An 11,496-nucleotide genomic window follows, 5' to 3' on the forward strand; every position below is an offset into this window, starting at 1 on the left:
GCTCTTGCTCAGGCTGGTTTCGAACTCCTGAGCTCAAACAATCTGCCCGCCTCGGCCTCCCAGAGTGCTAGGATTACAGGCATGAGCCACCGCACCCGGCCTCTGAAAATCAGTTTATCTTAAAGTTAAAACATCAGGGTCGTTTCTGTAAATTCTGCTTGAAGGCACAGAATTTACTCACACCGAGTGCTAACTGGAAGAGTCAGTGGCTATGTTTGGTGATATTAGAGTAACGGCAGCTGTGTCATCAGTGTAAGGACAAAAGCCTTATGGAGAAGTACTCACTTTTAGCTGCTACAAAACAGCAGCAAAGGTGTGTGGAGATCAAGCGTGCATTTAAGGACAGTGCTTCCTGAGAGAACTACACTCAGGGGAAGTCACCTGAGCCTCAGGAAAGGAGCCTCTGTAGGGGCGGGTGGGAGGCCAGACTCCACTCCTACCAAGATGCCTATTGTGCGAATGTGCTTGATAATTTCTTGTCCAATCCAACTCTGCAAAAGTCAGTATTTGTTTTTAGAGGTCCTTCATATCTTAGCAAGTACTCTATTGAGACCCTAGACCAACTAGAGATTTTGGCAGGGGAGAAAAGCAGGAGCTAAGACGGTATATTTAAATTTTTTTTTTTTAATTTTTTTGTGTATTACGATGCTTGATATCTTTAAAAACCTTTCTGGTTGGGGAAAAACTGCCCCTCCTGAGGCTGAGGTTGTTTCTTAGAGATAGCAAAGGGCCTAGCCAGGAGCATGTCTTTGATAGGCAAACTAGTCTAGAGACACACTTCTGGTGTCTAACCTGTACACGACAGGAGACAATATTCCTCTGCCTTAATCATCCCAGGACCAGGTGCTAGGTAAAAAGGGACCATACCTGTAGTTTAGGCCTTGCTGAAATTATTCAAACTAGCCAATCCTAAACTATTTGTTCTGCCCTGCCTTGCCTTTCCTATAGAAACCCCATAAAGGCAGTGACCTAAATCTTCCCCTCAATCCTGTCTTCTTACCGCCATGGTTTCTTTCCCACAAAGCCCTGCGTGGTAGGCCGTACCTCCTGTCTCTAGGACCTACAGTATAATAAACTTTGTTTTTCCTGAGCCTCTCCTCTTGTGGCTCCACCTGACTGGCTGTCTCATAAAAGGATAATACAAAACAGAGGGTAAGAGGCCATAGAGAGACTGCTGTACCATCTGCTCACTTATGTTAAATTCATTAATCCTAAGTGTTTTAATGTTCATGCAGTAAGACATCTTCCTTTTCATTCCTCTTGTCTAGGTATACCGGACACTACTTCATAACCACTTTACTCTACTCCTTCTTCCTGGGATGCTTCGGAGTGGACCGTTTCTGTCTGGGACACACTGGCACAGCAGTAGGGAAGCTGTTGACTCTCGGAGGACTTGGGATTTGGTGGTTTGTTGACCTCATTTTGCTCATTACTGGAGGGTTGATGCCAAGTGATGGCAGCAACTGGTGTACAGTTTACTAAAAAGAGCTGCTGTCAGGGCCCAGGGAGGCAGGTGAAAGCTCTGTCTTCTGAATTCTTCTCTGCAGGCTCAAAACTCTTTGATATCAGACACGACCATTACTTTCCCTGTTTGGAGGGAACCGGTTTGGTTAAGAAGGCTTCTTTGGACTTTGGATTCTCGACCCAGAGTTCACCTTGCAGACTAGAAATGACAAGCAAAATATGTGTTGTACCTTTCCTCATGTACAAAACATAAAGGATAGCGACTAACTCATAAGCTGTGGAAGGGTTTCCATAGTCTTTATTTGTGTACATTGCTGTATCTTCAGTCCCTTGAAGCAAGTGGACCTAACAGGATGAGTAAAGTGAAATTTTTATCCACGAGCCTTTCGTGATCCTGAGTCTTCATGCAAAGGAGACCTGAAGCTGAGCCAATGAAAATCTTCAGCAGAAATAGAAATGGCCGTGGATTTTAATACACACTGAAATTCCAACTTTCCAAATTTAAATTGCACAATAAACTTTGCCAACCTGGAGTGCTATGTGAGTATTTTCAGTAGGGAGAGTGAAATTCAAAATGGTATTTGTTTTGCCGAAAGCTAGGCATTTGCAATGAACCACCCTGTTAATAAACCCTGTTGTGTCACCATTGTTATGCTCCAGAAGCAGAATATGCAGTACAATAATTTCTTCATTCCAATTACGTTTTGAGAACCAACACAGTAGCAGACATGTATGTGAGCTGAGCTATTCCTCTTGGCAGAATTGTCCTTTCTAAATATTAGTATTTACCAGTTTATGGAGCCCATGTTGTAGGCTGATAAAAAAAGATTTCATACAAGTTTCTGTAAAACTATTATTCATGATTAGGTAAGACAAAGTGAGGAGCCTCATGCCCTTGGAAAGAAAAACACTCCTACTTAAAGGATATTGAATACTAGGGTAGAACTAGGATGTGATTTATGGGGACAAAGAGAAACTGAACACATTCAGAACTCGGAATAAGCATGGGACTAAGGCTCTCACTGTGGGCTACAGCAGTCTGAAAGGGATATAGCCAAGCCTTTGCATTCCCAAATCACTGGGAATGAAAGAAATGTAAGTAGTTTATAAGTTTTAAAAATTGCTTCCCATCCTTTGCAATCTAAGTTGAAAGAACTATTACATATAAAATAAAAGGTGGACTTAGTGGCCAAGTCAAACTAAAAGCCTGCTATTCAAAATAACGTACAGATTCTAGAAACAATCAAGGTAGAACTACACAATGTTTACCTCATGATAATTGACTTACAGACCAAAAATCACAGTTAAAATAACTTCCCTGGATATATTTGATCATTTTGTATCAGCTTTCCTAAGAAATTCTGCTTTATCATCCCTGATTAATATGATCACTGTTCTTTTTTTTTTTTGAGACAGAGTCTCACTGTGTTGCCCTGGCTAGAGTGCCGTGGCGTCAGCCTAGCTCACAGCAACCTCAGACTCCTGGGCTCAAGCAATCCTGCCTCAGCCTCCCAAGTAGCTGGGACTACAGGCACATGCCACCATGCCAGGCTAATTTTTTCTATATATATTTTTAGTTGTCCAATTAATTTCTATTTTTAGTAGAGACGGGGTCTCGCTCTTGCTCAGGCTGGTTTCGAACTCCTGAACTCAAACAATCCGCCCACCTTGGCCTCCCAGAGAGCTAGGATTACAGGCGTGAGCCACCGCGCCCGGCCTGTTCTTATATTATTAAAGGTAGCAATGGTGTGAAAAATTAGAACAGGTTATTCTGTTCTGTCTTGAAAGTTCTGCACCACACTGACCTTGCTTCTAATAGTAATAATTCGTAGACTTTTAACTCAGAATCTCTGTACCCTAAGTCAGTATATTTTAAATTGTCATGGGTCATAAACCAGACTTACTCCCCAGAAAAAATACACATACATGTAAAATTCTGCATAGAATTTAAGGGGGCTCAAGGATGCCATGTTTTTTTTAAAATTTAAATCTTACCCAAAATAAACCTTTAAACCTTATCAAATCCTACTTCATCCCATGCCTTTCTAAAATCTCCTAAAAATATTCACAAACCCCATCAAAAGTTTCCTTTAAAGAAAGAAAAAAATTTTGGCAGCTCCAAGACTTGAAATCATTAATGTTACCAGGAGGAAGAGCTTGGGTAAAAAGCTAAAGGTCTGTAAATTATTAAAGAAGCTGTTTTATAAAAAAAAGCCCTTCTTGTCTATGGCCATACCAGCCTGAATGTGCCCAATCTCATCTGATTTCGGAAGCTAAGCAGGGTCAAGCCTAGTTAGTACTTGGACAGGGGAAGGAGCCCTTCTCAGAGTCAGAAAACCTGTTGAAGACAAAAGTTGTTTCCACTGCTAGAGTGATAATTTGAGAATCATGAGTAATATTTCTGTGTGACAATCTGCAATTGTCAGTTTCAATTTGACTTCTAAATGACGCCAATCTTCTATATCCACAAACCCCAGCCAAATGTGATACAACCTCAAAAACTCATTGACCAAAAGAGTATTATTAAAAAATTGATTATCTCTACACTCGATTTGGGTTGTTGCTTAATATTTGGTAGATAGATCTGTTTGTGTATGTGTGTGTTATATCTAGTTTGTGGCTATAGAGGTTTAGAATACTAAAGTGTCCCTTCCCTCTGTCAAGGTTAAATTAGAAACTGTGCCTGTTTTTTAGTTGTTTCCTATCTTTAAATAAAATTTTATCAGTTCCCCAGACTTCCTGGCACCATTTCCTTCTTCCATTTGTCTTAGTAAGGCTTCTTAACAGCAGTATAGCACCCCTGACCTAATGACCCCTGAACGTGTGTGTGTGTTTGTGTGTGTGTTTTCAAAGCATCGTTTTTACCTCTTGAGAAAGAGATTCCAAAACCCCTTACCATCTTTGGCACATCTTCAATACAAACCAGGTAATATAACTTTGGTTTTGTTAAATAATCTCTCTTTACAGCAAGACTTAATTGATTATTTCAGGTGTGACTGTCAGGAACAAAATTTGTTTTCCCCGATGAACAGTGATGGAAAGGGAATCATTGTCCTTAACAGCTTCAATAACATCAGCTGTGGTAGTAACAGGTTGTCCATTTATGCTGACAATTACATCGTGGTCTCTCAACCCAGAGCTAGAAAGGGAAAGGGAAAAAAAAGGACCATGAAATTATAAGAAGAGTTTTTTTATGGCATTACTGTTTTGCTGGCATTAAACATACAAACCGGGTAACCAGAAATAGCCTCTATCCTTCCCAATCTGAGGACTGTTCTAAGATATGCTGCAAAATCACCTGGAGGACAACAATTCTGTTGACCTTTATAAAATTAATATCCTAGCAGTACTACGTAAGAAGGTGACTCTTCCACTTACTGGATTTGGTTTGGCATGGGAAGTTCAGCTGTTATTTTCTATTAATCTCTAACTTCTGTTAACCTCAGGCACGCTTCGGGTCTCACCAGCAAAAGTGAAAAGCCCAAACAGTCCATTTTCCCCCAGACAAGGTTATACTTTGGTCAGTTTTATTTTGACAACCCACACACTTACCCATCTTCACGCACCGTTTATAGAGCTGAAAAGTATGCCGAGCTGCATTATATTAGTTCTGCTTCCAGTAAGTCAAAAACCAATCAACCAATATTTAAAGCTCTGTCTCTAGGCTCCCTTTCCCCTAAGCAGTGATTATGTTCAGTGTCCTACATCATTGCTTCATATCGAATATGTATTCTAGAAGAAGAAACTTGCTCCAAATACGAAGCACTACTATAACTACATAGCCATGCTAATGATTTGTCTTAAAGGTAAAAACAGGCTGGAGAAAGAACATCAAATTAAATGACTCCAGGAGACCCCATTTAAGGGAAGTGGAAAGCCGAAGGAAGACTGATAATGTGGTGGGATTATCAAGATATGTGGAGTTTTAAAAGAAGTAGGAAATTTAGGGGGGGGGGAACCAAGGGCAACACACGTAACCTAAACATCTGTACCCCCATAATATGCTGAAATAAAAAAAAAAAATTTAAAAAAAAAGAAGTAGGAAATTTAAAGCGAGTGGATACAAAGAGAAGCTTGAGTATAGAGCTAAAAGCAGGAAACTCCTTTAGATCAAGCACAGTTTAGGAGGATGACTTGGAACCAGTGTGCACAAAGAATTCATAATACTAGTTCTGTGAGTAGGAAAAGAGAAAAAGAAAGAAACCTGCAAATTATTACTGAGTGCTGACTACGCACCAAATATGGGGAACTAAGGCTCAGACAGAATAAATGACCTTTCCCATGTCACACAACTTGTAAGGGGCTAATGTAGGAGTTAATCCTGGGTCTTTCAGACTTGAAAACCCATCTTCTTGCCAATAAGTCATTCTGCCTCTCAGAAACAAAAAAGCAGCCTCAAAAGCAGGATCATAGAAGGGTCAAGCCAGGGTCCACATCCGTGCTGTCTGACTTCCTGTGCAACTCTGCGAGATAATCTCTCTGTACCACAGCTGCTTCCTCTGTAAAATATTAATACCTATATCGTAAGACTGTTGGGGGCTCAAACGAGTATATAAAACACTATAAATACTGCCTCAGATATAGTCAATGTTTCATAAGTACCAGCTATCATTAGTGTAATTATTATTATTAGGTATAAGTGGATGAAGGCCAGAAATAATGGATTTCTATTTATCAGGGACTCCCAGCAGTAATTCTCACATTTTAATGTGCATAGGAATCACCTGGGGAATCTCGTTAAAAATGCAAATCCTGATTTGGGGGGGGTGGAAGGTGAGGCCTGTGAATCTGCATTCCTAGCATACTCCAGCTGCTGCTAATGCTACTGGTACACTTTTGAGTAGCAAGGACTTAGGTGAAAGAAAACACTTTGGCCTTGAAGCAGAAGTTAAAAATAAGGAGGAGTGGGGAGGTGGAGCAGGGAAGGAACCAGGAGAGTCTAGAAAAGGCTGTGACAAGCCAAATTTATTAATAGTAACATGAGACGTAACACTTAGCTATGCTGAGCACTGCCCTATGGTTTCTTTCCCCCCGCCCGAAGGGAAAGTGTGGCCATAATCTAAACAGATTACTGAGCTCTTGAAAAATAAACAGAAACAGAGGCAATGAAGAAACAACAAGAGAGAAACCCAGTAGAATAATGTTTGTAGGACAAGCTACCTCTTCCTCAGTAGTTACTATTAAATGTTTCAAAACAACAGTGAAGTCAGCGGGAGAACATTCTTTTGGGGGTTATTCTAACCTTGGCTTTATTACACAGGTCTTAGTGGTAGCCTATGATACTGTCATCCAGAGCTCAAAACAAAGAAAGGATTTTAAAATACCTAAAGTGTATATTAAAACTTTTAACACTGTGGATTCTTCTCATTCTTAGTAACTAATAATTAGTATTTATTAAACTTAGTAATCATTCTAACCAATATTTATAACTAATAATCAACAGTTATTAATGACTTAGTAACTTAATAGGTAAGTAATAACTAGTAATATTGAAAGGGTAGATTTGGGAATTCCTAGCAAAAAATTAAACTTATGCTATTAACTCATGAGTTCTTCTTGGACTTCTTAGACTACAGAGAACCATCTCCCTTCCTCCCTCCCTCCCCCCAAAAAAAAGTCTTTACAAGTATACAAGTGTAAGTCAGCACTATCCTACAGAAATAGCCACATTTTTAAAAAAGTTTTAAACATATGAAAGTAATTTTAATAATGTATCTTATTTAATGCAATATATCCAAAATATGATCATTGAAATATGCAACATTTTAAAATTTTTAATAGGTATTTTACACTCTATTACATATAAGTCTTTGAAATCCACTCAAAACAATACACACCCCCCAATATACTACTATAGAATGGTAATATCTCATACAATTCAATGATTCAAGTAAAATGCAGTCCTTCAGAAACAAAAAAAGGTACATTTAATGGAAAAATATTTTACACTGCTTCTCAGTTTTTAAATTTAATTAGTTAAATTTAAAATTCAGTCCCTCGGTCACACTGGCCACATTTCGCGTGTTCCATAGACACTGCATGTACACAGTAGCACCGTATCGGACAGGGCGAATGCAGATCCTGCGTGCCTTTACCATGGCACACATCTAGAAAGAACAGAGGCCCGCACTTATCTTACCTTTCAGCAGCTGTTCCTTGAATCACTTCATATACAAAAACCCCAGAACTCACATCAGGGAAATCTGGATCTTGCCTTTTCATTTCTTGAAGAAGGCTGAGAGAAGAGAGGAGGTTAGGAAACATAATGAATTAATCTTCTGAGCCCTGGGAAAAGCCTAGAAGTCTTAGTAGGTACTCCATCGTTCTGTTCAAGGCTCCCAGGGGCCAACGAGGATGTCATCGAGCCGATCACAGCCATTTTCCCCTGGGTGCATTCTGTTCCTCTATGCCAAAGCCTGGAACCATCTGACATTACAAAATGCAGCCACAGTGAAAGACACTGTGCACAGCCAAAGCTGGTGCAAGCAGAGCAAACAGGACCCGCGGTCCCCAGAGCACCCAGCTGCAGTCCAGATACTTCAGCTTTTCTGTTAAGATTATCCAGCTACAGCTTCTGCCTCCGAGAAACAACCCGGACATATTCGAACACATGCTTACTTCATAGTGAGGGGCAGCATTCGCAGACCCAGATATTTCTTCTGTGAAAGAGCCTTTCCTGGGAAGGAAAGTTATGATGTGTTACTAACAACAAAACCTCTTTCCTTTCGGCAGAGTTTAAAAGACACCTGTGTTCCAAAATCTCTTTGCTATTATAGCTGCCCTTTCAGGCTGCCCGCCATGAAATACATGTGTCAGAGAACCTTTGTCGTTAGCACATACACTGCTCCCACCAACCCACCCACCTCCAGCCCCTGGGTTTCATTTCCAGACTAGTTCAGTCCAAATACTTCTGGATACAACTCATGCTTGGTTTTGCGCCTAATCCTCCAATATTGCCACCCAAAGCACCATTATGGTAGCTGAGTACCAGTGTCCCTGTAGTTTACAGGATTCCAGTGGCCATCTCCACGAAAGATTGAGTGCTCCTGATAAACACAAGAGGGCATGAAAAAATCCCAACTCCCTTTACCTTTCAACTGGCGCTCGTGGTATTCTGCCAAGAACTGTCTAATTCGATCTGAGGGAATGGCAAAGGAGATTCCTGCAGTCACCTTCAATGTATTTATGCCAATCACATCTCCATCCTGGCAACGGAGGAGACATCATTCGGTCGTGAAATTTTACAAAATGAACAGTGCAAAACCAGAACAGCAGAGGAAGGAGGGAAGCTAGTTACTACAGTCAGAAAACAGAGGAACGAGAGGAAACGTACTTCAGTAGAGAGCAAACAGTTCGGTAGGATGGCAAAGTGGGCTGCACATGTGAGGAGGTACTTTCCTTTCAGGGTCAAAGGTTCAAGGCTACTGAAGATTTTTTTTTTTAATTTTTTTTTTTTTTTTTTTTAAGACTAGTCAAGTGCAGTAGTGAGGAGGGGGGAAAGTAGTAGAACAAGGAGTTCAATCCGTAACTGACTGTGAACAATCAAGTGAGATAACTCATTACCTTCAGACCAGCCTTTTTTTTAATCTTGAGCTCATTTTTTCCTTTAGCAGCTACATTGACTTTAAAAGTGAGCCACAGATTGAATTTTGACACAGATAAGAGGACAAGGAGTATTTTTCCTAACCATGCACTAACGATCCAAGAATAGAAAAGCATCCTTCCATAACTCTTTACACAAGAGCGGCACCCAAGTCTGCATTTCGGCATGTGTAAAGTTTTTGAAAGTTAAAAAGAAACATGAAGTAGCTAGGAAAGTGGCCACTTACCAAGTTCACCAGAGGCCCCCCAGAATTCCCGTGCTAAAGACAGAATTTGAAAAAGCTGTCAGTAAAGCCAATGAATACATTGCTCCTTGTCATTTATATATAGCTCCCAAAGAGGTTTACCAAAAGCAGCCTGCTCTCATGAGCTCCCCTTGTTCCTCCAAGGCAGGCAAAATATTGTCACCAAGAGTGAAGTCTCAGTACAGGTAAAAAACAGTAAAAGCACCCCCACCTTCTACACAGGGGTGACCTCCATAACAAACCCTGAGAGACCACCCCAATATCAAGGATGCCAATGATCATACCAAACAGACTGAACTCTAACAACACGGCATTCCAACCTTCACAGGGGGATCTAACTGCACTCTGGACATCCCCAAAGGCCAAAAAGAAAAGAGGTCTTTCTGTCCTTTTATTCTCACTGTACTGCCAGTATCTTATGGGCTGAGGATAGACCTCCTAAGTGACTTACATTAATTATTGCATCAGTCTGGATATAGTCCATATCTGAATCCTTCAGCCCCAGTTCTTTGCCTCCTCGCTGTGTAGTGCTGACAATTCCTGCTGTCACTGTGTTCTGCAGAGAAAATGGGCTGCCCAAGGCAACCACGAACTCTCCAGCCCGAAGGTCAGATGATCTTCCCAGTAGCAATACAGGAAGGTCAGTCTGCAATGGTCAAGGGGGATGAGGAGGACAGAAAGGTAAAGAACAAATCAGGAACAGAATTGACCAATATCTGTGTCTAACACAGATGTGACACTGTCAATATCATTTTGGCCCTTACCATCTAAGAAGCACCCTTCCACACAGATTCTATGGCTGCCTTCTACTTCTTCCTAAAAGTTCAACTACCACCACGCTCTTGCTTGTGAAGATCATTAAGATCATCTCCAAGGTCTAAAATAATTGCTTTGCAGAATTTACTCTTAGCAAACTGCCAGGAAGGTAACTGATGAACATAAACTAACATTAACAATTTCTTTAGTTCAAAAATTAACAGTCAAAGTGAATAAGGCACAAACGGGAAGATGACCCAGAGCAGCACTTCTCAAACTGTAATTCGCATGCAAATCACCAGGGGGTCTTATCACAAATGCAGATTCTGAGTCAGTACATCTATCTAGGTGGATTCTGAGATTCTTAATTTCTATAAAGCTCTCAGGTGACATGTTGATGCTGCTAGTGTGCAGAACACACTTTGTGTAACAAAGACTTCAAAGTATTCCTTAGCAGCTTTGAGTCTATTAGCAATTACTTCTGGTATTCCAAGCAGAGAAATAATTTTCCAAGAAGCAGCATCTGTTGAAGAGGAGTTGCAGGAGAAAAACTAAGACTGCTCAATAGTTAATATAAATTGTTAGGGATGTACAGACAGGCATGGAAGAAAAACAAAACAGAGCATGAAGAACAGAAAGAAACCAGGAAAAAAACATAAACCAGATGGAAAAGATGTGGTATGGGAAAGAAAATATCAGCAAATAAATGAAAATCCCCAAATATGCAGACTCTGATTCAGCCCTCAAATACTCACATTTGGCTCAATCTTAATCAGCGCGAGATCCAATTTATGGTCAACGTCCTTGACAGTGGCTTCATACTGGGCCCCACTCTGGAGCTCCACCTGAATCCGCTGCTGGTTAGTGATGACATGAGCATTGGTAATAATGAGCCCATCCTCAGACACTATGAACCCAGAGCCACTGGATGCAGGAATATCCTTGCTGCCGAGAGGCGATCTGTCTCCACAAGACAACAGCAGAAGGCAGGAAAATCAGGGGATCCAGCCGTAGTTTGTGAGTCACAGAAACCTCACATTTCTTAAACATACTGTCATCATGGTTTTCTCAGACATTTTGCTTTTCCCTGTGTTTTCATTTTCTCCACGTACAGATGGATTTTGTAGACAGTGCCCTAGCCTTCTCTTGTGAGCACGACTGAGAGCTGGTTCCAACTCTCCTTTTCCAGGGACACTGCTGCCTTCTCCAGAGCTGGCCCATGCAGCAACCTGTGGGTCCTCTGGTGCAAAGAGGCTGTACCTGCTCCTACTACTATGGGCAAAAGTGGGCCTAGTGCCACGGTATCAAGGACCCAGGCAGGAGGGATCAGTGGGGTCTGGTTCTCTTGGTTTCCACTACCAACTGTGGCATGGGACAAATTAATCCCGCTCTCTGTGTCTGGGTTTCCTTGCACGCAAACAAGGGGGCT

At 41.1% G+C, this 11,496-nt stretch overlaps 2 protein-coding genes across 2 annotated transcripts in view; one reads left to right on the top strand and one right to left on the bottom strand.

The window, feature by feature from the left end:
* Nucleotides 1–1,997, top strand: part of TM2D2 (TM2 domain containing 2) — a 6,607-nt gene extending 4,610 nt beyond the window's left edge. Inside the window, exon 4 of the mRNA XM_012651118.1 lies at nucleotides 1,269–1,997. Within this exon, the coding sequence (XP_012506572.1) occupies nucleotides 1,269–1,482 (214 nt within the window). The 3' untranslated portion in view covers nucleotides 1,483–1,997. The remainder of the gene's footprint in view (nucleotides 1–1,268) is intronic.
* Nucleotides 1,998–4,414: 2,417 nt separating this feature from the next.
* The window catches only part of HTRA4 (HtrA serine peptidase 4), an 8,687-nt gene continuing 1,605 nt past the window's right edge, over nucleotides 4,415–11,496 (bottom strand). Inside the window, exons 2-8 of the mRNA XM_012651085.1 lie at nucleotides 10,823–11,027; nucleotides 9,763–9,957; nucleotides 9,294–9,326; nucleotides 8,555–8,669; nucleotides 8,083–8,140; nucleotides 7,604–7,699; nucleotides 4,415–4,603 (exon numbers count right to left, since the gene is read on the bottom strand). Of these exons, the coding sequence (XP_012506539.1) occupies nucleotides 4,438–4,603; nucleotides 7,604–7,699; nucleotides 8,083–8,140; nucleotides 8,555–8,669; nucleotides 9,294–9,326; nucleotides 9,763–9,957; nucleotides 10,823–11,027 (868 nt within the window). The 3' untranslated portion in view covers nucleotides 4,415–4,437. The remainder of the gene's footprint in view (nucleotides 4,604–7,603; nucleotides 7,700–8,082; nucleotides 8,141–8,554; nucleotides 8,670–9,293; nucleotides 9,327–9,762; nucleotides 9,958–10,822; nucleotides 11,028–11,496) is intronic.

Source organism: Propithecus coquereli, unplaced genomic scaffold, assembly GCF_000956105.1.
Source record: "Propithecus coquereli isolate 6110/MARCELLA unplaced genomic scaffold, Pcoq_1.0 Scaffold349, whole genome shotgun sequence".
NCBI lineage: Eukaryota > Metazoa > Chordata > Mammalia > Primates > Indriidae > Propithecus > Propithecus coquereli.